The 25917-nt window shown below is 48.9% G+C and overlaps 1 protein-coding gene across 1 annotated transcript; it reads right to left on the bottom strand.

Annotated features, from left to right (window-relative positions):
- Positions 1 to 5344: 5344 nt before the first annotated feature.
- On the bottom strand, positions 5345 to 24952 carry LOC125433446 (BPI fold-containing family B member 4-like; the record flags this gene model as incomplete). Its single annotated transcript, XM_048497955.1, has 12 exons — positions 5345 to 5654; positions 8817 to 8893; positions 10459 to 10522; positions 13197 to 13239; positions 14120 to 14187; positions 15267 to 15437; positions 16250 to 16303; positions 17524 to 17781; positions 20138 to 20229; positions 21723 to 21783; positions 23498 to 23558; positions 24780 to 24952. Coding segments are annotated over 12 exons (1146 nt in total), but the record flags the coding sequence as incomplete, so codon positions are not given.
- Between the last annotated feature and the right edge of the window lie 965 nt (positions 24953 to 25917).

Raw genomic sequence — 25917 nt, 5'->3', positions numbered from 1 at the left:
AAAGGCAGATCATGAGAGGGAGGGGGGCAGGGAGGGATTAGCCAACACTCGGCTCTCGTGGGCCTTTCTTACATGCCCAGAGTAACGTGTATCAGTCAGATTGGCCAGGATTCCTGAAGAGTTTCTTGCCTTCTTTGGATAAGGTGACCAGGGCGGGAAACGGGAGCGCCCCAGAAGGCCGTGCTCCTGCGGCCGCGTGCACAGGAGGCTGCCGCACTGCCTTGCGCCCCAGAAGGCAGTGTGGCAGCCTTCCAAAAATCGGGACACTTCAAAAAACCCGCGGGACGCAGGACAAATTGTTTTAAGGCAGGACTGTCCCACCAAAAGCGGGATGTCTGGCCAGCCTATCTTTGGAGCACAGATTAGGGGTCACCGAGGGAGAGAGGGAAGTAGTTGTGAATTTCCTGCATTATGCAAATGCATGGACTAGATGATCCTTGCAATACCTTCTGGCTTTGTATTTCTATGCTTTTTTTTTTTATTGTTGCATTTTTATACCGCCCTCCCCCGGAGAACAAGAGAAATGGAGAGAAAGCAGCAGAGAGGCCGGTAACAGCAGGGGGAGCGCTCATGGGGACATGTAGGGTCACATGGCCCCAGGCGCATGCCAACTGGTCACATGGGGTGGAGAATAGCCCCCATGCCCCTCCCCTGGTCTTCCAGGGTGGGAAAGGTCTATCAGATTCGGGGGAGGGGGCAATTCCAGTGCTTGCCCTGGGCACCACTTTGGTAAGTATGCCCCTGTTTGGGAGGGGGCTCAAAAACAGAACGTTCCATTCCAGACACGAATCGTGACCCCCCTTTGCAGCCTCTTGCTCAGCGGGCATAATTAGCCTCAATATGATCTGCGATGGCTGGCGGGTTTTTACGAGGGCAGCCGCCGCCCAAAGCTGCAATAAAGACTCTTCTCTTAGAAAGAATGGAAATGATTTAGGGGCTCGGCTCATTAAATACCAGCCCAGCTCTGCAGGAATCCACCACATCGGCAAAGGAGAGAGACGGAGGGCCACTAAACCAATCGATGGGACTTGCAACTCGAGTTGCCCACTTCTGCATCTGCAGCGATGCCCTCCATTTCTCTCTGCAGGGTGGGCGGACAGGCAGGGACCACGTCTGGCAATTCAAATCTCAATCTGATCTCCCAAGTTATCCAAATGAGTAGACCAACTTGGGGGTCACCCAAGCGGCTTTGCACCAGATTTTGGACACCAACCTCTGAACCTTTGAAGCAGACTTGACCAGTGGCGGGATCCAAAAATTTTAGTAATGGGTTCCCATGGTGGTGGGATTCAAACTGGCGTAGCGTCAATGGGGCTGGGCGGGGCACGATGGGGGCGTGGCCAGGCATTCCAGGGGCGGGGCATTCCTGGGCGGGGCTGTGGCAAGGACGCAGCCACTGTGCCGGTCCTTGGGCAGGAAACAAATGCACGCAGGAGAAGGCTGCCACGCACGCCAGGGCACCTCCCGCTAGACTGCTTCCAGTTCTGCGCGCTACTGCTGAGAGGAGGGGCGTTAACTAAGGCAAAAATCACATGGCAAAATCACCCATTAGTAACCCGCTCTCAGCACACACAAATCATTAGTAACCTACTCTCGGGAACCTGTGAGAACCTGCTGGATCCCACCTCTGGATTTGACCCATACAAATTATCAAAAGAAGAAGAAGAAGAAGAAGAAGAAGAAGAAGAAGAAAAAGAAGAAGAAGAAGAAGAAGAAGAAGAAGAAGAAGAAGAAGAAGAAGAAGAAGATGGTGATGATGATGATGATGATGATGAAGAAGAAGAAGAAGAAGAAGAAGAAGAAGAAGAAGGAGAATTCGATTTATATCCCCCTTTCTCTCCTGCAAGAAGACTCAAGGTAGCTTACAAGCTCTTTTCCCTTTCTCTCCCTACAACAGACACTTTGTGAGGTAGGTGGGGCTGAGAGAGTCCTGAGAGAACTGTGACCGGCCCAAGGTCACTCAGCAGGAATGTAAGAGTGTGGAAACATGTCTGGATCACCAGATAAGCCTCTGCCATTCAGATGGAGGAGTCGGGAATCAAACCCGGAGAATGTTGATTAGTAAAAGCTGAAATTGGGGGCAGCAGCAGCAGAAGCAGCTATTTAGCATTATTAAGTCAGGTTTGTCTTCAGACTTTCCTCTGTGTGTGTGTGTGTGTGTGTGTGTGTGTGTGTGTGTGTGTGTGTGTGTGTGTGTGTGTGTGTGTGTGTGTGTGTGTGTGTGTGTGTGTGTGTGTGTGTGTGTGTGTGTGTGTGTGAGAGAGAGAGAGAGAGAGAGAGAGAGAGAGAGACTTGGTGTCCAGCCACTTTTGACTTTTGAATTAATGACCAATCAGTAACAGCCTTGTTTAGGTCTTACAAACTGAAGGCCGCAACTTCCTTCACGAAGTCAATCCATCCTCCTCTGTTTTTTTCCTGCCTCCAATTTTTTCTAGCATTATTAATTTCCCACGCCATCAGCAGCAGCAAATCTTACAAGAAGGGCCTTTCTAAAGGGGAAAGTCTTTGATGGCTCACCCTTCCCTCCCCTCCCCCCTAAACGGGATGCTAAATCTGGAGAGAAAGAGGCAAAGTCAAAATAAATAAGGTCTGGAGCAGCAAGACATGCTCAGCATATTGAAAGATTTCAAGAGCAATTCACCACAGTGAACAAGCCGTCACCCTAGAAGGAGGTTCGGGACAATGAAGACAAAAGGCACACACTCTCGCTATGGGTGATTTTTGCACATGCTGGGAAATTCGGTGTCTTCGAAGAAGAGTGTAGATTTATACCCTGCTTTTCTCAGCCATAAAAATTCTCAAAGCAGATTACAAACTCCTTCCCCTCCCCACAACAGGCATCTTGTGTGGCACCGGTGGAGCTGAGAGAGTTAGGAGAGGACTGTGACTGGTTACGATGCAGGTCACCACGCAGGCTTCATATGGAGGAGTGTGGAATCAAACCCAGCTCACCAGACTGGAGTCCACCGCTTTTTTTAACCACTACACCATGAGCGCTGGTATCATCCAGTGGTGGGATCCAAAAATTTTAGTAACAGGTTCCCATGGTGGTGGGATTCAAACTGTGGCGTAGCACCAATGGGGCTGGGCGGGGCACGACGGGGCATGGCCGGGCATTCTGGGGGCGGGGCATTCCTGGGCGGGGCTGTGGCAAGGACGCAGCCGCTGCGCCGGTCCTTGGGCGGGAAACAAATGCACGCAGGCGCAGGCTGCCATGCACGCCGGTGCACCTCCTGCTAGTCTGCTTCAAGTTCTGCGCGCTACTGGTCGGAATCACTGGGGTGCTGTGTGGTTTCCGGGCTGTATGGCCGTGTTCCAGTAGCATTTTCTCCTGACGTTTCGCCTGCACCTGTGGCTGGCATCTTCAGAGGATCTGGCGGTAGTAAAGCAGGTGGAGTATATATACCTGTAAAATGTCCAGGGTGTAAGAAAGAACCATTTGCCTAATGTATTGTCGAAGGCTTTCACGGCCGGAATCACTTGGGTGCTGTGTGGTTTCCGGGCTGTATGGCCGTGTTCTAGCAGCATTCTCTCCTGACGTTTCGCCTGCATCTGTGGCTGGCATCTTCAGAGAATCTGATGGTAGGAATGGAAAGCAAGTGGAGTATATATACCGTGAGGTCAAAAGGTGAGACCATCTGAGTAGAGTAGCCTGGCATGTGAGTCACAGAGAAGTCTGTAGCATGGGAGTAACCATGAAGATAGCAAGGTCAATAGGTGAATGGATCTGAATAGAAGTATCCTGGTCTTTGTTTCCTTTGAGTGCTATAGTCTATAGTTGTCCTGTGTTTGTGTGGAGCTGATCAGTCACTGTCTTGATTCTAGAGTTTTTCAACACTGGCCGCCAAATTCTGTTCATTTTAATGGTTTCTTCCTTCCTGTTGAAATTTTCCATGTGCTTGTGAATTTCAATGGCTTCTCTGTGTAGTCTGACGAAGTGGTTGTCAGAGTGGTCCAGAATTTCTGTGTTTTCAAATAATATTCTGTGTCCAGGTTGGTTTATCAAGTGTTCTGCTATTGCTGATTTTTCTGGCTGAAATAGTCTGCAGTGCCTTTCGTGTTCTTTAATTCGTGTCTGAGCGCTGCGTTTGGTGGTTCCTATGTAGACTTGTCCACAGCTACATGGTATGCGGTAGACTCCTGCAGGACTGTTTGCAAGACAGCACCTTTGGCAGATGTTGCCTTGGGGTTCAGTTGAAGGGTTTGCCCAGCTGTCCCTTCCCTTCCCCCCAGGTTAAATTCCTGCGCAAAGTGGAGGAAGAATCCCCACTACACCAAGCCGGCAGGATCTCCCTCTCAGGAAGCTCGCATAAGTCTGCAGTGATGGGAGTGCCCGGTTTCTCCGATGTGCTAGCTAAGTATGATTCTCTATTAGTAATTTGAATTACTAATTGGGGATTTTGCCACGTGATTTTTGCCTTAGTTACGCCCCTCCTCTCAGCAGTAGCGAGCAGAACTTGAAGCAGTCTAGCAGGAGGTGCACCGGCGTGCGTGGCAGCCTGCGCCTGCGTGCTTTCGTTTCCCGCCCAAGGACCGGCGCAGCGGCTGCGTCCTTGCCACAGCCCCGCCCAGGAACAACCCGCCCCTGGAATGCCCGGCCATGCCCCCGCCGTGCCCCGCCCAGCCCCATTGGTGCTACGCCACAGTTTGAATCCCACCACCATGGGAACCTGTTACTAACATTTTTGGATCCCACCACTGCCCCTTTCCCTCCGCCTCCTTTGAAAGGTTGTCTGTAATCTCCCTTCCCCGTTTGCTTCAGAGGAAGCCGAAGTAACAATAAAGAAAGTCGAGGGAAGGTAACAACACATTTTCTCTCCACATTTTTGCATCAAGCGGCAGCCAGAAACGGAGTCGGTCCCTCTTCTCCAAGAAAGCTCAGAAATAAGAAGCCCATTGCAAAACAAGCTGGGGTGAGTTTCCCTATCGTTACTCCACATATTCAGGTCCTTTCCGTGACAGCTAAATTATCTCTGAGCCTCGGTACTTGAGAAACGTCCCCATCTTTGCCTGGCAGGAAGGAGAGTCCTGCAATAAATTATTCTCTTTCTTCCTACGAAGTCAATGGGGATCCCTAAAGCCTGACAAAGGAAGTGTGTCGCTCCAATTTATATCTCCACCCTTGGGCTCCATTAAAAGCTCTGATCAACCTGCTAATTGCCTCCTCGCTAGAGATAATTAATCTAGTCATCCTCTCATAACTGCCAGATGGAGATTTATTTATATATATATATATATATATATATATATATATATATATATATATATATATATATATATATATATATATATTTTTGCCTTTTTAGCTGCAGCGGCACATGGGGAATCCAAGAGACGCGGTCGCTCCGAAGCAGAAACTTTTATTGAAAGTCAGTAAAGAGAGATGCACAAAATATACACGGAGGTGCGCAGACGCTCAAACATGGCGGAGCTGCACACAGAAACCGAACGGGGATCCTTCCTGTACGAAGGCAAACACAGCTTTGAAACCACCTGTCCTGGGAAGCAGGGCTGCGTGGGCGGGATGATCAAAGCCTCGTGGAAACCGATTGGGTAAGGAGGAAGAGCGACGCTCCACCCCTCTCGGGAACAGACCTTTCCATCCGGCTTTTTTGGCACCTCAGCTCACCTCATGCAGACAACACGAGCAGGTCCTGATGGATAAAAACAGCACAGAGATTTCCCCACAGCCATCTCCGGACCCTTTTTTTTGGCCTTCATCCTTGCATAGGATCCCCCCAGTGGATTCTGTACCATGATTCACTTTTGTTTGTTCTTATGTTCTTATAAGGGCAACGAGGATGATTGAGGGACTGGAGCACCTTCCTTATGAGGAGAGGCTGCAGCGTTTGGACTCTTTAGTTTGGAGAAGAGACGTCTGAGGGGGGATATGATTGAAGTCTATAAAATTATGCATGGGGTAGAAAATGTTGACTGAGAGAAATTTTTCTCTCTTTCTCACAATACTAGAACCAGGGGGCATCCATTGAAAATGCTGGGGGGAAGAATTAGGACTAATAAAAGGAAACATTTCTTCACGCAACGTGTGGTTGGTGTTTGGAATATGCTGCCACAGGAGGGGGTGATGGCCACTAACCTGGATAGCTTTAAAAGGGGCTTGGACAGATTTATGAGAAGTCGATCTATGGCTACCTATCTTGATCCTCCTTGATCTGAGAGTGCAAATGCCTTAGCAGACCAGGTGCTCAGGAGCAGCAGCAGCAGCAGAAGGCCCTTGCTTTCACCTCCTGCAGGTGAGCTCCCAAAGGCACCTGGTGGGCCACTGCGAGTAGCAGAGAGCTGGGCTAGATGGACTCTGGTCTGATCCAGCTGGCTTGTTCTTATGTTCTTATGTCAGTTTTGGAACCCATGAAGCTCCTTCATGCGGAATCTGACCCTCGGTCCATCTGGTTGAGTCTTGCCTACTCAGAGTGGCAGCATCTCTCCAGCGTCTCAGGTGGAGGTCTTTCCCTTCACCTGGTCCTTTCAACTGGAGATCCTCGGGACCTTCTGTGCGCCAAGCAGATGCTCGACCACTGAGCCGCAGGCCCTCCTCTTTTATACAAAACTAGCAGTAAAGCCCATTGTACAAACAAGTACAGAGGGCTCTAGAAAACTGTTAATGGCCCTATGTCACCAGCTCCTTCCTCCTTCTCCTGTTACTGGACACCTGCTTCCAGACCCTTCTCTTCTCTGCCCTGTCCTATCCTACTAAGACTTAGAGCCACCCAAGAACACCGAAAAGAAGTAGGCTTGGTCAATACCCTAGAAATTCAGATTCGGATTTATTCAGGCATAACATTATCTGTATGCCCGAATAAAACAAATAACATATTCAGATATACCCGAATATTCAGGTGCACCTGAAAAATTCGGGTCCGTCTGATTTTTTTTTGGTGTTTTGGGTGTTTTTCACGTTTTGCCCTGCAGGGGGGCACATTTTTAAAGCTAGCGACACCAACATATCAGGGTATCATCCGGAGACTCTCCTGATGATGCCACCTGAGTTTAGTGAAGTTTGGTTCGGGGGGGGCAAAGTTATGGACCCTTAAAGGAGTACCCTCATTTCCTGTTAGCTCCCATTGGAAACAAACAAGGATGGGGCACCCCTTTTGGGGTTCCATACCTATGGATCTTCTGAACCAAATCTCACCAAACTTGGATGGTATCATCAGGACAGCCTCCAAATGATACCCTGAAATGTTGGTGCTGCTAGCTTTAAAAATGGTCCCCCTACAGACCAAAACGCAAAAAAACACTAACAAATACCCAAAAAAGCTTGAACATTTGGATTCGTTCATATTTGGGCAGGACACATTCAGCCGATTTTCATTCGAACATGCCCGATTTTGCCCAGATTCCGGCTGAATCTGGTATTTGTTGCACCCAAATCTCCAAGCCTAAAAAGGAGCCAATTCAGAAGGACTCAGGTTTGAGTAGCAACATCTCATAAGGGATACGGGGTGTGGGTAGGGATTCCAGGTACTGGGATAAAAAATGGAAGTGACAATGGGTAGCTCTAGGAATCACCAGAAACTCTATGGTAAAACCTAGAATTGCACCATGCTACAACCAGCATTGCAGCTTTTAAATGTTTTTCTCCTGCTACTGCTTAGAGTGGGTGATGGGCATTGAGAATGGGAGGAGCAGACATCTGCAGGTTTTCTGTAGCAATTAGTAGAAACATGGCACTGAAAAGAACCAGGGGTCATCTAGCCCAACCCTAAACAAAATGCGGACAATTCACAAATAGCATTCTCTCCTGACGTTTCGCCTGCATCTGTGGCTGGCATCTTCAGAGGATCTGAAGATGCCAGCCACAGATCCTCTGAAGATCCTCTGAAGATGCCAGCCACAGATGCAGGCGAAACGTCAGGAGAGAATGCTGCTAGAACATGGCCATAAAGCCAGGAAACCACACAGCACCCCAGTGATTCCGGCTGTGAAAGCCTTCGACAAAAAATTCACAAATACACACACATGCTCTCTCTCTCTCTCTCTCTCTCTCTCTCTCTCTCTCTCTCTCTCTCTCTCTCTCTCTCTCTCTCTCACACACACACACACACACACACACACACACACACACAGAGTGACCCCTTCTCTAAACCCAGAAGATGCGGGGGAGAGGGAAACCAGGATCCCTGGCCAATTTGGCTCAGAGGAAAAATATCTTCTGAACCTGAAAGGGGTGAACGGCATTACTTCTTCAGTCTGGATATGTGAACCTGCATTACTGCATTACTGGGCCTTTCCCCACTTTCTTCCATCCCCGCTATGCCGCGCGCTGCTCTCAGCGCACGGCATCCCAGGCGCGCGCCCGGGATCAAAAGGCGCCCTTAAGAAGAGCGCCTGGGATGCCACATGCGTGGGAGGCGCGACAGTGGCAGTGTTGGGGCAGCTGCGCTGTCGCCGCCCATGTCGTGGGGAGTGCCGGGGGACCCCGGGCTACTCTCCTCAAGTAGCGCGGGGCTTAAGGTAAGTGGGGAAAGGCCCACTGACTGCAGCATCCAGGAAGTTAAGCCTAAGACAGTCCAAAGGTATCTCAAATGTAATAGGACAATGAGGCCATGCCCGTTTGGGTTGCAGGGTTGCCACCCTCCAGGTGGGGCCTGGAGAACCCCTGGAATTGCAATTGATCTCCAGACTCCAAAGATCAGTTACCCTGGAGAAAGCCACCACATTGGAGGGTACTGGCATCACAGACCTGCTGAGCACCCCCCCCCAAACTCTCCCCTCCTAAAACAGCGCCCACCCCCCAGGTCTCCAGGAATTTCTGGTGGCAGAGTTGGCAACCTTATTAGGATGGGACCACTTACTTCAATGACATCGATGTCAGCATTATTGAAGTCGATGTCCAGTAGTTTGGGGAGAGGGACGCCCCCTCCTAACACACCTGCAAGCGAAAACAAGGAACTCTCTCAGATTTCCAGACAAGGGCAGACCCTCTGTGTGTGTGTGTGTGTGTGTGTGTGTGTGTGTGTGTGTGTGTGTGTGTGTGTCTTTTCACCTCAAGCAGACCAGGAAACAGGGCCTGATGTTTGGCTCCAGCAAAGATTTACAGCAGGCTGACCAGACGTCCCACTTTTGGTGGGACAGTCCCGCCTTCAAACAATTTGTCCCGCGTCCCGCGGGTTATTTCAATTGTCCTGATTTTGGGGAGGCTGCCGCACTGCCTTCTGGGTTAAAGACAGTCGCGGCAGCCTCCTCGCGACGCATCTGTCATGTTTCTGGGGCTTAGCCGCTTTCCTCTGTGACAGGGCGGAAACGCCCCAGAAGGCAGTGAAGCTCCCTGTGGCTGCGCGCATCGCTTACGCGCCGCTGGAAAGCACACGGCCGCCTACCCCCCATCCTGGTTCACAAAGGTGACCATATGGTCACCTTAGTTTACAGACACCTTTGGGATTCTGACGCAGGGTGATGGAGTGGAGCCAAAACAGCCCCTACAGTAGGTAGAGCCAACCACAAAATGTCAAGGAGCGAGGTGACATATAACTCGACTAGCGATTTTCAACATGTCAGGCATAAGTGCCATTTAACAAGGGGCCTTTTAAACTGAACACATTGCTTGAAAATGTTTTCTTGCAACACAGAAAATAAGTGTGCATATTGAGCTGTCAAAGAAACCCACAACTGGAAGCATCTGCCTTTATTTTGCAGGCATCTAACCTGGCCACCCCTTTTAACCTGTGCGCCACCTGCTCCCTACCATTTCCTAAAATATTTTGGTGGTTACCAGTAAATGTGTTGGCAGGCACCACAGTCTCTGCAGATGTCATGTTGGAACCTGTGATTTATGGGATGGGATGGGTTGGGGTGGTGTGTGTGTGAGAGAGAGGGGGGGGGGAACTCCCCTAGGCAGTGGTGGGATCCAAAAATTTTAGTAACAGGTTCCCATGGTGGTGGGATTCAAACTGTGGCGTAGCGCCAATGGGGCTGGGCGGGGCATTCCGAGGGCGTGGCTGGGCATTCCTGGGTGGGGCATTCCTGGGCGGGGCTGTGGCAAGGATGCAGCCGCTGCGCCGGTCCTTGGGCGGGAAACGAATGCACTCAGGCGCAGGCTGCCACGCACGCCGGTGCACCTCCTGCTAGACTGCTCCAAGTTCTGCGCGCTACTGCTGGAAGGAGGGGCGTAACTAAGGCCAAAATCACGTGGCAAAATCACCCATTAGTAACCCCCTCTCGGCACACACAGATAATCAGTAACCTACTCTCGGGAACCTGTGAGAACCTGCTGGATCCCACCTCTGCTCCTAGGGCTTTAAATATTTCCTTCCCATTTGACCTGCAACATTTTTTCAGAAGTTGCAAATGAGAGCCTTTTGTTCCATGAATTGCAAACGGTGGCCCTCTCAATTGTCTTGTCTTTGCCACACCCGTGCAATTTCCACCCCTGGGGCATCCGGGTGGAGCCTTCTGTGGCTGAACTTTAAACTGAAGTGGCCCGAATGTCCTCCTTACTGTTCATCGCTGGAAGGAACGCGACATCAAATATCCTGCCGACCAGTCCTTCCAGGAGCGAAACCTGCATCAAAGAGAAGCTGTTGAACATCCCCGTCTTAGTCAGAAGCAATATATTCTTGTAGACCACCCCCATCCCAGGGTGCCTGGATTATACAATGTCTGCATTTCAGAGTTGGCACACTTTCGATCTCTCTGATCAATAGACCCCCTGGGCTCTGAATTCTTGAACTTGAACTGAACTCCAAGAATTGTTGTTTGCTGCAAGCAGTTCCTAGAATCCAGAAAGGTCTCCTCTCCCTTGGACTCAGGTAGAAATTTTAAAACTTCTGCGAACTTTTCTTAATAGATCAGACGTGGTTCCAAGATGGGCATAGATATTTTAGTTGCAACCACAGGTGGTCTTTTTGAGCCTGAGGGCACCTTTGAAATTCTGACACCGCACCCTGGGCGCACCCACAAAATGGCTGACAAAATGTCTGCTGCAAGAGGCGGAGCCAGTCATGAATTGGCTGCGGCAGCTTACCTTTAGCTAGATAGGGAAGAGCTTTGTGCTTTGGTGGCAGTTGCTGCCACAGTAATCTATATATATAAAAAGCTAACAGTGTTTTTGTTGATGACGGTATAACTCAGTAACGGCTGGGCCAATTCCTCTGAAAATTCCCAGCCACTATAGTCAGCCAGGTGAGAGTGTTTTTAGATGTTCACATACCTGAAATTTCACACCTGGCCCAGGTAAAATGCCTTTTTCCTGGCGCTCCATGGTGAAGGACATGCAGCTGCCTGTGGGTAACTGTCACCCTTAGAATGTTCACTCAGATGGCCAGATAGGAGCAGTGGAAACAGTACACAGGCAGTCACTCGAGTGGAAGTGAAGCACATACACATGAGGGAGAGGGAAGAGAGGAAAGGGATGGAGGGGGAGGCATGCAAGGGAAGAGAAGTGAAAGAGGGCAGAGAGTGAGGGGTGGCATGCAAGGGAGGGGAGGGAGGGGGGCCAGCATCTTGATATGACCCACCCACCCTAGTGGAGGGAAAGGGAAGGGAGGGGGAGGGAGGGAGGTGTGGCATGCAAGGGAAGAGAAGTGAGGGAGGGAAGAGAGTGAGGGGCGACATGCAAGGGACGGGAGGGAGGGGCCAGCCAGCCTAGATTCCCTGAATACTGCAGTTACAGTTAAGAAAACCAGGCACACATTACTCAGGAGTAAGCTCAGTACAGCAACCATGACATACTTTGAATGGCTGCATTGCGCCCCTCAGAGGGTTTCCTCAGAAGCGACACCCCTTGCCACCAACCAAACTTACTCCCAGGTAAAGGATCATGACCAGCCAGCCTAGATGTGTGGGAGGGGTGCCTTTCCATTCCCCCCTCCCCCAAGGAATGCGGGCACACACATCACTGACATCGCACAGTATCAGGCTGCGTGTTGGCATGAGCATGTACTGCTGGCCTCTGCCATTGATTTGCTGCTACTGTTCCTTTCCCATTTCACCACAATAAGCCACAGCAACGCGTGGCCGGGCCCCGCTTTTGTTTATAAAAATCTGTACAGCCAAACACATCTCCAGTGGCCAATCCAAAGAGTTCCACCTGACTGTGCCCATTTTCTAAAAAATACTCAGCAGGCGTCTGGAAAGATGTCAACAGGCACCCACGGTGAACACAGACACTGCGTTTGGGGAACCCTGCTCCATTTGCCTGCCAAAAAAATAAATCTGGCAGGATCAGTGACTGACACAAATGAAGCATTCCTCTGAAGTCCAAAGGTAGAATTTCTTTGGTGGGGAGCAGATGTCACATAGCTAAGAAGCAACATCTAAAAACGTGTGAATGAGATACACTTATGTCTGGAAATATAATGGTGTTTTTAACTGATAACGGATACTGAGTGTATGGTGTTTTTCACATGTAGGCCTCCTCAAACAGGACTCGGGCAAGGCAGCATAAAAATATTGGAAATCATAAATAAAGGCAGATGACACTCATCAGAGAACCCAGCGAGGTTCACCTCCCCGTGATGTATATGCACACTGTTAGGAAAATCCAAATCAGAATGAGTTCCCAGCAGTGGTGGGATCCAAAAATTTTAGTAACAGGTTCCCATGGTGGTGGGATTCAAACTGTAGCGTAGCGCCAATGGGGCTGGGCGGGGCATGATGGGGGCGTGGCTGGGCATTCCGGGGGCAGGGCATTCCTGGGCGGGGCTGTGGCAAGGACGCAGCCGCTACACCGGTCCTTGGGCAGGAAACGCCGGTGCACCTCCTGCTAGACTGCTTCAAGTTCTGCGCGCTGCTGCTGAGAGGAGGGGCGTAACTAAGGCAAAAATCACGTGGCAAAATCACCCATTAGTAACCCCCTCTCGGCACACACAAAGAATTAGTAACCTACTCTCGGGAACCTGTGAGAACCTGCTGGATCCCACCTCTGGTTCCCAGGTAGAATCACAGAATCATATTGTTGGAGAAACTCCAAGGACCATCAAGTCCAACCCCCTGCAAGGCATGTACTTGCTTTCATGGAATAACTCTCCACTCTCCAGCATATATATTGCACTACCCCCTTGTTATTTCTGGAATACTTTCATGGTTATAACAGCAAAAATAAACTATAATCAATTCTAGAATTATTCTTGAAAACTTTCATGGTTAAATCATAATTAACGAGATACAGAAAGAAGTCCGGGCAGGAAATTCAGAACAGAGACATTGACTACTTATCCCCAAATCTGCATTCTTACATCAATTTTCCCAATGGACGAAGACCCCAAGGTAATGTGAGCTCTGTGGAAACAAAAGAAGAGTCAGATAATCCACGACCCAACTGCTGATCATCGCTGCCCATAATTATAGCTATACTGTACTCGTCTACCACCAACATACACAGTTCGTTCATTCGTTATTTACTATATTTATTTTCCAGCCTTTTACCAAAGTATCCTGAGCAAACTGCAAAAATTGGAGCATTAAGAAACCGCAGTCAATAGCAGCCTAAAACCGTATCTATTATGGAATGTTGAAAGCTGCCCTCAGCCCTGGGGGGGGGGGGGGTTAAATGGCAGCAAATTGAACCAATAAACAAACAAATAAAACTTCAAACACCACCGAAAACTGTCAAAATGCAGCAGTAGATAAAACAAGCAGCAGTTTACCCATTAACCCCATACAACTATATAAGCAGCACAGAGAAAGAAACAAATAACAAAAAATAAGGATACAATAATAACACCCCCACACCCCCCCACACACATACACATAAACAAGACTTCTGTCTCCACCACCTGCCATTGCCAAGCTCCAGGTAGGGCCTGGAGATCTCCCAGAATCAGAATGGATCTCCAGACTACAGAGCTCAGTTCCCCTGGAGAAAACCATAGCTTTGGAGGGTAGAGCCTGTTGCATTACACCCCGTTGAGGTTCTGGTACCTCAATCCCTACTTTCCCCAGGATCTATCCCTAAGGTCCTTCCCTCCCTAAAACCCTCCCCCACCCCTGGCTCCACTCCAAATCTCCAGAAACTTCCCAACTCAGAGTTGGTAACCCCTTAAGGGGTCCTCGTGGCATTCCCTTCCTTCACACTTTTGGCAAGCTCTGACTTTCCCCTGGTCAACGTGTGACGCGAAGGATGGGAATTTGCATCAAGGTGTGGGCAGGAAATACTCACTTGTCCAGCTTGACGTTGATCTTCAATTTGTTGTCTTCGACAGAAAACTTGGCCAGCAAAGAAGTGTCCTGGAAAGGCAAAGTGGAAACATATGTAACCTGGTTCAAGGCCAGGTCAGATCAATCCCTTAACCACCTCCCTGCAGCATCTCTCCAATGCAGAGGCATGGGGAGGGGAAATGGCCCCCAGGGCAAAATGGCACCTGGGCCACCCCCTTCTGTGGGCCCTGCCCCCTGTGCCCCCCACAGCCCCCACCCCTGCAGGGACCCGCCCCCCCACACCCTCCCACTTACCTTAATTGGCTCCCAGTGGAATTCCGAGTCATCTTCAAGGTGTGGGTTTTGACCTTTAAGGCCTTACGCGGCCTGGGACCCTCGTACCTTAGAGACTGCATTACCCCATATGCCCCTACTCGGCCTCTGCGCTCGGCAAAGGCCATTTTGCTGGTGATCCCTGGCCCCTCAATGATGCGGCTGGCCTCCACACGGGCCAGGACCTTTATGGCCCTGGCCCCGGCCTGGTGGAACACTCTTCCTCCAGCTGTCCAGGCCCTGCGGGACCTTAATGAATTCCGCAGGGCCTGCAAGACTGAGTTGTTCCGCCGGGCCTTTGGAGTGTCCAGTCGCTGAGTAGGGCGCCCCCCTTTGCTTCCTTATTTTTACAACTCCTAGGGAGGAGTCCGGCCGTTCCCTCTTTTTGGGGAGGTTTTTAATGAACTGGGTTATGGGACGCCTGTTATTATTGTTTTGACCGCTGTTTTAATGGATTTTAATGGATTTTAGTAAATGTGGTCACTATTGTGATCCTTGTTATACCTTGTATATATATTGACACTGTTGTGCACCGCCCAGAGCCCCTTGGGGATGGGGCGGTCTACAAATATATATAAACAAACAAACAAACAAACAAATAAATAAATAAATTCAGCCAGCTGCAAAGAGCAGTCGGCTGAAAAAGCAGCCCAGTCTTCTGCCAGACTTTGGGGGTGGGAGGAGGGGAGTGGGGAGCAATTTTCCACCCCCCACATGATGACAATGGCGCGCGCCATTGTAGCTATACAACTGCTCAAATGCAAAGTACTTTCAGCCCTGGGGCAAGTCAACTTCATTTCTTATGCCCCCCCCCCGGGTGTTCCGCAGAAACTCACAATGTTTAGAGTACAGAGGGACTGGTAAGCGTCATTCGGCTTGGATGCCAACACTTCGGCGGTCGCCTTGAGATGAATGAGGCCCTTATCTTTCTGCAGCTTCACCGTGGGGACATCGGGAACGGCCACCTTGAGAACGAGAGCCCGTGGCTCTGGGAACATCTGGAACACCTGTGGGTCACCCAGAAGGAAGGCATGGAACGTAAGATGTTGGGCCGATGTGGGTGGCCGGCTATGCTTGGCCGTGCTAGATGGGTCGTGCCAAGGGCTACAGGCTCCATTTTGGAACCCAGGCCTCATCTTGTCTGCAGGTGGGCACTCCATAAAGCAGTTGAGCTCTCGCCCTTGCTTTGAAAACTTGCAGGGCTGGGGGAATATATTGGTTGCCCCTAGAATGATAGAACCTCCTAGTGGCATTTGCGTTTGACTGAGCCTGAGCCAATATATATTTTTGATGAGTGGACCACGACAAGTTATTGCTAAACCAGAGTCCTAGATATTTGAAATTTTTAACTTGCTCCATGTAGTGGCCCTTCATCTTCCAGACTTGTTTTTACTGCTTTTTCCAAAAACCAGGATCTTTAGTTTTGTCATAATTCACCTGCAGATCATTTGTCTCGCAAAAGTCAATGAATCCATGCAGGAGTCTTGTTAGAGCCACACGAGAAAGGGACAATAGGGCTGCATCGTCCGCAAATAACAGGAGAGGGACATGCTTTGGGCCGATCTTAGGGCTGTGCCCATCCACTCGGGCCAGGGCTAGGGGGAGGTCATGTAAGAAGATGTTAAATAATAAGGGGGCTAGTACACAGCCTTGTTTGACTCCCTTTTTCACTTGGACCGGGACAGGTGACTTCTACAGGCTCACAAACCTCAAGAGATCTTAATTGCTCTGAAACACCTTCTGCTCAGGCTGTCTGGATTCTTGAGCTCCAGGCCATTCCTGGCAAAGTTCACATGCTTCCCAAACTGAGCAGACTCACCGCTGGAATCAAAGCCCCGAGGGTTGAAGTTGTCAAGGGAGGAAGTTCAGGGAACTGGTGAAGAACAAGAACACATGAAGACATAAGAACATAAGAACAAGCCAGCTGGATCAGACCAGAGTCCATCTAGTCCAGCTCTCTGCTACTCGCAGTGGCCCACCAGGTGCCTTTGGGCGCTCACATGCAGGATGTGAAAGCAAGGGCCTTCTGCTGCTGCTGCTGCTCCTGAGCACCTGGTCTGCTAAGGCAATCTAAGATCAAGGAGGATCAAGATTGGTGGCCATAAATCGACTTCTCCATAAATCTGTCCAAGCAACCCTTGGTCTATCAAGGTCAGTATTGCCTGCTTGGACTGGCAGTGGCTCTCCGCAGTCTCAGGTAGAGATCTTTCACAGCCTCGGCCATCAACTGGAGAAGCCAAGGATTGAACCTGGTACCTTCTGCGTGCCAAGGAGATGCTCCACCACTGAGCCAAAACCCCTCCCCAAAGAAGAAGAGCTGAAGAAGAAAGAAATAGCCATTTCTTGGAACACGCCAATGATGTTCAGGAGAAACCTAACCCGCGGTTTGTTGTTCTTCAGTTTAATTTCAGCAGGGGGTGTTTTAGAAGAGCACAAGCCCAAAATTCTCTCACATGAACACTTGGGGTTGTCTTAGATTAAATCAGACCATTGGCCCATCAAAGAACACAAGAACATAAGAACACGCCAGCTGGATCAGACCAGAGTCCATCTAGTCCAGCTCTCTGCTACTCGCAGTGGCCCACCAGGTGCCTTTGGGAGCTCACGTGCAGGAGGTGAAAGCAATGGCCTTCTGCGGCTGTTGCTCCCAGTCTGTTAAGGCATTTGTAATCTCAGATCAAAGAGGATCAAAGGATCCTCTTTGATCTGAGGACCATTTGTAATCTCAGATCAAAGCCTGTACTGTCTACTCAGACTGACTGTGTCTCTTCGGGGTTTCAGGCAGAGGTCTTTTCCGTCATCTACTACCTGGCCTTTTCAACTGGAGATGCCAAGGATCGAACCGGGAACCTTCTAAATGCCCAGGAGATGCTGTGCCACTGAGTCAGGGCCCCTTCCCTGCCAAAAGCTCCATCTCAGCTTAATCTATACCAGGATTTACCACAATTGAGCTGTTAAACCCAAGGATCGACTTCATCATCAAACTGAGGGTGCTGTTGTGCCAAGTTCTACCTTGCCCTATTTTCCCACGTCTGTCCTTCCTCCCATACTAACTTCAGAGGTCCTGCCCACAGCGTGGACTTTGCCACTCACCATGCCATCAGAGATGTCTATGTCTAGAGCCCCCTGTTTCTGCAGGACAGCCATCACCGAGCTGAGGAAGTTCACCGAGAGCCCCAGCTGGGAATTGGATGTATCAGCCATGGGAGGCATCGGGGGCATCGGAGGAGCTGGCCCCCTTGGCGGAGCTGGCCCCCTTGGAGGAGCTGGCCTTCTCGGTGGCAAGGGCACAGCTTCTGGTTTTCCCAGTGGGTAGTCAATGAGGGGGCTAGCCAACTGCCCCACTATGGTCTACAAGGAAAAGAGGGGGAGATAATGAGAAATTCCCAGCAAGGATTTCCACCTATGCATCCTACCCCTCTACTGGGGGGGGGATTAAAGTTTGGGGCAGGGGATCTGGGTAATCCCAGGACCATTTTGACCCTGTGGTCACCTTTGGAATTCTGACAGAATAACAGGATGTCAAGGGGTGAGTTTATTTATTTATTGATTGATTGATTAGGTTTATATACCGCCCTCCCCCGGAGGGCTCAGGGCGGTGAACAACATATAAAATAGAGCACATATATCAGATTAAAATCCGTTAAATATCAATTAATACAGGCTCTAATACAGTTCATGTGTAACTGATAACAATTCGGTTTTCAGGCAAGAGTTGTGTTTAACACGATGCCTTGTAAGATGTGCGTATGGCTTTAAAGCATTTTCTTGCATATTTAGTTTCATTTCATTCATTTCATTAGATTTCTATTCCACGCCTCTCCTTACAGGCTCTGGGTAATTAATAACATAATAATTGCTCAATATAAAACCAGTATACAATATTTTAAAAATTCAATTGCCACAGATTTATAAACTTAGCAATTCCAAAGTCCATTAACTTACTTACTCAAGGTGGCAACATAGTTTTCAAATATACCAAAGGAGACGTTATAAATTACCATAGAGATAAGTTTGGTCCAGGTGAGATCAAATCCATCTCCCCCAATCAGCACTATTATTATTATTATTATTATTATTATTATTATTATTATTATTATTATTATTATTATTATTATTATTATTATTATTATTATTATTATTATCATCGTCATCATCATCATCATCATCATCATCATCATAGTCATCATCATTATCATTATCATTATTATTATTATTACATATTAGCCATTAATATCATTATCATCATCATCATCATCATCATCATCATCATCATGTAGTCATCATTGTATGTCAATTTATCTAATAAATAAAAATCGTAATCATTAATGTCATTATCATTCGATAAATATTATCTAAATTTGTGGTATCATTATTATTATTATCATCATCATCATCATCATCATCATCATTATCATTATCATTATCATCATTATTATCACTATTATCACTATTAGCATTGTTGTTGTTATTTTGTTTAATATCATAGCTACTAGTTCTTTAGCTGGTTGTTGGCCTTCATTACAATTCGAGCCTCACCCAGAGGCCTAGGAAGTTGTAATGTATCGGCGTAGTATTCGTGCAGATCCCAACAGGGCTGCCTTCTGAATCTGACAGATGTTAATTTTGTCAATTTGGAGATGTTTCATGTGTCACCCTAGTGTTTTCAGAATGGCGCCCAGCCCATTACCACTGGGATGACCTCAGCTGGTTTGTGCCATAGTCGCTGAACCTCAGTTTCCAAATTGTGGTATTTAGTGACCTTCTCGTGTTCTTTTTCAACAACCCTGCTGTCACCAGATATTGCTATGTTGATTATGGTCACTTTCTTGATGTCACTGCTATTTAACACCCCACTGTCTCCCACCAAAGCGAGCTTGGAGAGGCTCACAACACTTATACAGGACAATTTTTTTAAGTACCATATACAACATAAAATAACAATGTAAAAATAAGAGATGTCATAACAAAATATAGATAGTGCTAAAAAACTTAATCCAGGGTAGAGTACATACACACAGTAAAGATTCTTGTGCTGTGGCGGGAGCTAAAATCAAAGTTGTTGAAATTGTTGTTGTTTTTAAAATCTGCCCAGCCTATCAGCACTCCAGTCCCCTAATTCCCATTTCCTATCACCATTCTGAGCAGTGGCAGGCGAAAAATAAACAAAGAAGTTTCCAGCTCAAGAGCTTGACATTCCTTCCAGAGAGATATGTCTGCCCCCACCCTTCTAGGAATTGCTCAAAACACTACAGAGTTAACATAGAGTTTCCAGCAACTGCTAGAGTGGACTGACATTACTTTTGAGTTTACTCTCAGAAGTGACATCACAGCGTCACCTATGGCAGCAGCCCCTCCCCTCCGCTGCTGGTAAAGTAGTGAGGTTTAATACAGCACAGATAGTGATTGCCTGCCCTATCCACCCTAAACATCTTTCTTCCAGCCTTGTTCCCTTATCTTGACACTCCACCCAGACAAAGAACAACTGAGCTCCCATTTAAATTCCCTCCCCGCGTCTAGAAAAACGAGATTTAAAGTGCTTCCCTATAGCCATGGGGGAAGATAGCTCAGACCTGCTGACACTCACAATAATTCTTTCTTGGTGTCCTGCTTGTGATAGCCAGCGGTGACCCAGACGAAATGAACACAACTGAAGCGGCTAGATTCATAATTTCATTCCTGCGGAAAGGCAAGAACCTGGACTTACATTTAAATCGATTTCCAAGAAATGTCCCGTGACCAGCGGGAGGCTGGAAACTGTGTACTGGATACTTCCCAAGATACCCAGAGGGACCAGAGCTGTACAGACAAACAACAACAAGACGTTAGGCAATTCCCAACCGGGGTTCCGCGGTACCCTGGGGTACCGTGAGCATGTCCTAGGGGTAACACAACAACACTACTGCCCCCCCTAGCAGAATCACCCCACACCAATGAAGCCGGTGGCGGCAGCAGCAAGGCAATTGAAGATGTTCCACCAAAGAATCGTTTAAAAATGACACTCATTTAAAATGTTTTGAGGCTGCAAATAAAATATTTTTGGGGTAGAAACAATGTGGAACTCCGTGGAGGAAACGTTTTATTTCCTGCTTCGAAATGTTTTAAATAGAACAGAATTTGGCTGCCAGTGTTGAAAAACCTCTAGAATCAAGACAGGGACTGATCAGCTCCACACAAACACAGGGCAACTATGGACAAGAGCAACCAAAGGGAACAAAGACCAGGATACTTCTATTCAGATGCATTCATCTATTGACCTTGCTAGCTTCATTATTACTCCCATGCTACCGACTTCTTTGTGACTCATCTGCCAGGCTACTTCTATTCAGATGGCCTCACCTTTTGACCTCACAGTATATATACTCCACTTGCTTTCCATTCCTACTATCAGATCCTCTGAAGATGCCAGCCACAGATGCAGGCGAAACGTCAGGAGAGAATGCTGCTAGAACACGGCCAGACAGCCCGGAAACCACACAGCACCCCACTGTTTTAAATAGGTTCGCACAGAAAGGGCCTAAACTGGGCGCTGGCTGTGGAAATGTGGCTTTCAGCTATGGTGTTTTTCCCAAGGTTCTTTGCTGATAAAATCTCTCTCATGGGTTCTGACTCGGAGGGCAGATTTGGCCCCTGAGGTGTCAGAAGCGCCTTCTGCTTTTGTTACATATAGTTTTGGATTGATCCTGCCAGAGGGGGTTGACAGGGCATACGAAGGCTACTGCGGGTGTAACCCCCATGCTCAGAATGGGTTGACCCAGAAAGAGATGGAGACTCAAAGCAGCAAGAGGCTGCAGCAGACCTCATGTAGTTGGAGGGGACAAGGCTACCAGACTCGGACCTTGATTTGTATAAGCCCTGAACACCTTGTTAAGGTAACTGCAATATTGTTGGGAACTACTGGGAAGGTAGTTGTTTATTTTTGCTATGTTGTAAATGTTGGAGTTTATTGTTTCAGGGTTTCTTTGTGGTTGTAATGGGGGAGAGTTCTCCTGGAAACCTTCATCATGTTGAATCCTGTCCATCAAGCCCTTGGAGTCTTCAGGAGCCAACCCATTTGCAAAGAAGAATTGGACTTGGCAGTATCAGTAGACTGCAAATATAAGGACTTGAAAATGCAACCTGAACAGGACCTTGAAGTGTGATGTTAAATGTTGATTTTTGATTTTATATGTTAAGAAAGTAAACCATTTTGTTTTAAAAATTTGTTGTTGCAAACTCATTCCAAGTTCTGCCCCACAGAACCCACAGACAGAGGTTACACAGGGATCAAGCAAAACAGACGGAGCGCTTACAGTTGACGAGTCCCAGCTCTTCATTCACAAGGCCCAGGACCACGTCGATGACAGGGCAAAGCTGAGGAGGAAAAAATCGTCCTTCCAATGAGACTTCCGTAGGAAACAACAGACAAAGAGAGGCTGCGTCCCACTGAGTCACAGTCCCTTTCCTTTTGCTGCCCAAGGGTGGATCACTTCTTGTGCGAGGCCCCTCCATAATGATACACACCACACCATTGCTGGGGTAATAAATTGGCCATAGCCATTTCATTGAGCAGAAGCGTGAGGCTAAGCATGGGTCTGGGTCTGGTCATGGGGGTACGTGCTACAGCTCAGCAGGGCGGGTGCCCGGTCCCGAGCTTCGATCTACTGTGGGGCTCTGCCAGGCGGCCGCTCCTGGCCAGAGATGTTCCCCCTTTCGGCCCGGTTTGACAGGGCGGTCGCCTCTTGTCGCTGTTGCCGTTCCCAAGGGGAAGGCGCGGCTCCCTAGCCCCCTTCCCCTTGCCCTTCCAGATCAATACCCATGCGCCAAACCACTGCGAACTAGGCTATGACAGAACAGCATGCATTAACATATCAAAGCAGGGTGAGGTGGGTGGGCAGATCGTCGGCCGGCGAGCACATGGCCTGAACAAAGGAGGGCAAGCCCCTTTAAAGCCTCGGCTCACTCCTCCTTTCTTCCGGTGACGCTGCCCCTTCCCACAGTGGCTCCCTTTCCAGTTCCGCCCTTGTCTGGGCAGTGCCAGCTGGGCCCGTTCAACCCCCACCCCGATCAGCAACTCCGCCTTGTGGTAATTCACCTGCGCCTTTTAGCACAGTGGATTCTGTGGCCACCAGGATCGTGCGCCCTTTCCCAGTATTTTTTAGGTTTGGGTGTGATAGTCCTGGGAATGTTCAAAACAATCCCCCAAAAGCTGAATCCCTGGGGTTTTTTTTAAAATTGGGTCTATTAAATCTTTACCCACCTCTGAGCTCCACATAGAGCTGGGAGTAAGCAGCGCTGGCATGAGGCAACCCAAATCATACCGGAACAGTCCAGCCTGATTTGGGATCTGCTTTTCAGATCCCTTCAAATTGTCACCTTTTTTTCAGGTGCAAACCTCCTCAGAAAATACGGATAAGATATTCAGGGAGGGGGTGGCGATTCAGAAGAAGAAGAAAAAGAGTTTGGATTTATATCCCCCCTTTCTCTCCTGCAGGAGACTCAAAGGGGCTGACAATCTCCTTGCGCTTCCCCCCTCACAACAAACACCCTGTGAGGTAGGTGGGGCTGAGAGAGCTCCGAGAAGCTGTGACTAGCCCAAGGTCGTCCAGCTGGCGTGTGTGGGAGTGCACAGGCTACTCTGAATTCCCCAGATAAGCCTCCACAACTCAAGCGGCAGAGCTGGGAATCAAACCCGGTTCCTCCAGATCAGAGTGCACCTGCTCTTAGCTACTGCTTTTAGCCACTACGCCACTGCCAAATGCACACCCCCCCCCCGCAGATAACCCCAACTGTCAGCAGTGGCAGACACCTTCCTTGTATAATATAAAACATAAAAGGTTATTCTAACAGACACCCCAGTCAGCGTCTCTTAAAATCTTTACACAGAAGCTAGACATGAATTGGCCACAATTGCTGCAGTTGCATATCATGCCCTGAGTAGGGGGTTGGGCTAGATGACCTCTGGGATCCCTCCCAGCTCTATGACTTTGATGACCAGTCATTTAGGATTTATAAGGGGCTCATACGCACATCCTGGTGTCACCTACACACACTAGTGAACTGGATCCTGCCAAGTCTCAACACGTACCAGTTCTGGAAGAAGTCTGTTAAGAACACGGGCCAATAAATTATCCACAATTGGGAGCAGGCTGGAGAGGGAAGTCAAAACAATTTATGTCTTTGTCAATATTTTTTTATTTATTAAAGCATTTACATCCTGACTTTCCTTTAGGCTTAAATTTAAGAATGCTAAAGAGAGAGATTTAGAGGCTGGGAGTTCCAAACGCTAGGGATGTTTGCAAGCAGACACAATGATTATGTTCCAGGTCTCTACCTTTTTGAGTTTTGGGGCACTTTTGGATTCTGACACGGTGCAGTGGGCCCAGCCACAGAACGGCTGCCACAAAATAATAGCTGCAGGAGGTGGAAGAAGCTGCTGCCGACGCAACATTTTTAAAAAATCTGCACAGCCAATTAAATCTCAAATGGCCGTTCAGAAGCTGGCGCGGCCACTCTGCAAAAACACATTTAACGGGCACTTGGGAATGCATTGGCGAGTGCCTTGGTACTCACAGGCACCCCGTTGGGGACTTTAGTTACCCAATCTCCAGTTCCAAGGGCTGTCAACCTCCAAGTAGGCCAGTGGTGGGATCCAAATTTTTTAGTAACAGGTCCCCATGGTGGTGGGATTCAAACTGTGGCGTAGCGCCAATGAGGCTGGGCGGGGCACGATGGGGGCGTGGCCGGGCATTCCTGGGCGGGGCTGTGGCAAGGACGCAGCCGCTGCGCCGGTCCTTGGGCGGGAAACCAATGCACGCAGGCGCAGGCTGCCACACACGCTGGTGCACCTCCTGCTAGACTGCTTCAAGTTCTGCGCGCTACTGCTGAGAGGAGGGGCGTAACTAAGGCAAAAATCATGTGGCAAAATCACCAATTAGTAGCCCCCTCTCGGCACACACAAATAACTAGTAACCTACTTTTGGGAACCTCTGAGAACCTGCTGGATCCCACCTCTGGTCACAACCCACAGGTTAAGAACCACTGCTCTAACCAGGGCTATCGTTTGCTGGCAGAACAGACCGACTGTAGGACTATTTTTCAGACAAAGAGACAGAGACTAAAAATACTTAAGAACATAAGAACGAACCTGCTGGATCAGACCAGAGTCCATCTCGTCCAGCACTCTGCTACTCGCAGTGGCCCACCAGGTGCCTTTGGGAGCTCACGTGCAGGAGGTGAAAGCAAGGGCCTTCTGCGGCTGCTGCTGCTCCCGACTTGCCCAAGCCAGCCCAGTGTGCCCTAGCGCTTTAGGGACTGGGGCTCAGGTTCCCCTGGTCCATCTATATAAAACTCTGCTGGGAGACACTCACCCTCTGAGCAGCCTGATTTTCACACCACCCAGGAGGCCGTCACAGTGATCGATCACCAGTTTGGGGTAGCCGGTGCCATCCATCGTCAGCCGGACAATTGCGGTGATGTTCACTTCCACTGAGACGTCGAGCAACCCGAGGAGGCTGCGGGAGAAGGGGAAGGCGTAGCCCAGTTAGGTCTCCTGGGATCGCGACTGAACTCCAGACAAGAGAGATCGTTTCACCTGGAGAAAACGGCTGTTCTGGGGGGGTTTAACGGCATCTCCTCCACTCTCCCCCATTCTTGCACACCCCGCTCAACTCTCTATCTTTCCCTAGACCTTGGGAATGGACTTTCACTGTCCTCTACTTTTCCCGCTTGTACTTTGCGTAGTTGGGGGCTGGAGAGGGAGTGAACAACAGAGGTAATAAAGCCGTGGGCATTTGGGGGGGGGGAGGGTCAGAAATGGCTTGGCAAAAGCCAGAGGTTCAGTGTTCATTCCAATAAAGGCTTCTGATGAAATCCAGAGTCTGCCATTGAATACATCATAGACCTGACAGTAACTATTAAAGACTCCTCTTATCAGCTAGAAACTATGAAGCGACTCTGAGCGTCTTTTGTTGCCGGCAGACACGCAGGTCTGGGTCATCTCTCTCCGCTGTGTTTTGCCTCTTTTGCAGTCTGCCGTAATGGAAAGGCATCTCTTCCCAGAAAGAGAATGACCAACAGTCAAGACCGGCACAAACAGTCCAGCCATTATTGATCACCATAGTACAATATCCAGTCACTCAATGATGCAGTTTTTGGCATCTGAAATGGAGCCCAGATGGGAGGCTGTTCAGCTGAGGACAATGGAGGCCCCACACGTGCAGCTGAGCAAGACAAATTCTGGTCAGCCTCTGTAACCCCCATGCCCAGAATGGGTTGACCCAGAAAGGGGTGGAGACTCAAAGCAGTAGAAGGCTGCAGCGCTCATGTAGTTTGGAGGAGACGAGGCTACCAGACTCGAGCCTTGGTTTGTATAAGCCCTGAACACCTTGTTAAGGTAACTGCAATATTGTTGGGAACTACAGGGAAGGTAGTTGTTTATTTTTGCTATGTTGTAAATGTTGGAGTTTATTGTTTCAGGGTTTCTTTTTGTGGTTGTAATGGGTGAGA

Source organism: Sphaerodactylus townsendi, linkage group LG05, assembly GCF_021028975.2.
Source record: "Sphaerodactylus townsendi isolate TG3544 linkage group LG05, MPM_Stown_v2.3, whole genome shotgun sequence".
Taxonomy (NCBI): domain Eukaryota; kingdom Metazoa; phylum Chordata; class Lepidosauria; order Squamata; family Sphaerodactylidae; genus Sphaerodactylus; species Sphaerodactylus townsendi.
The sequence above is the reverse complement of the archived record's forward strand: the minus strand, read 5'-3'. Positions and strand labels throughout refer to the sequence as shown.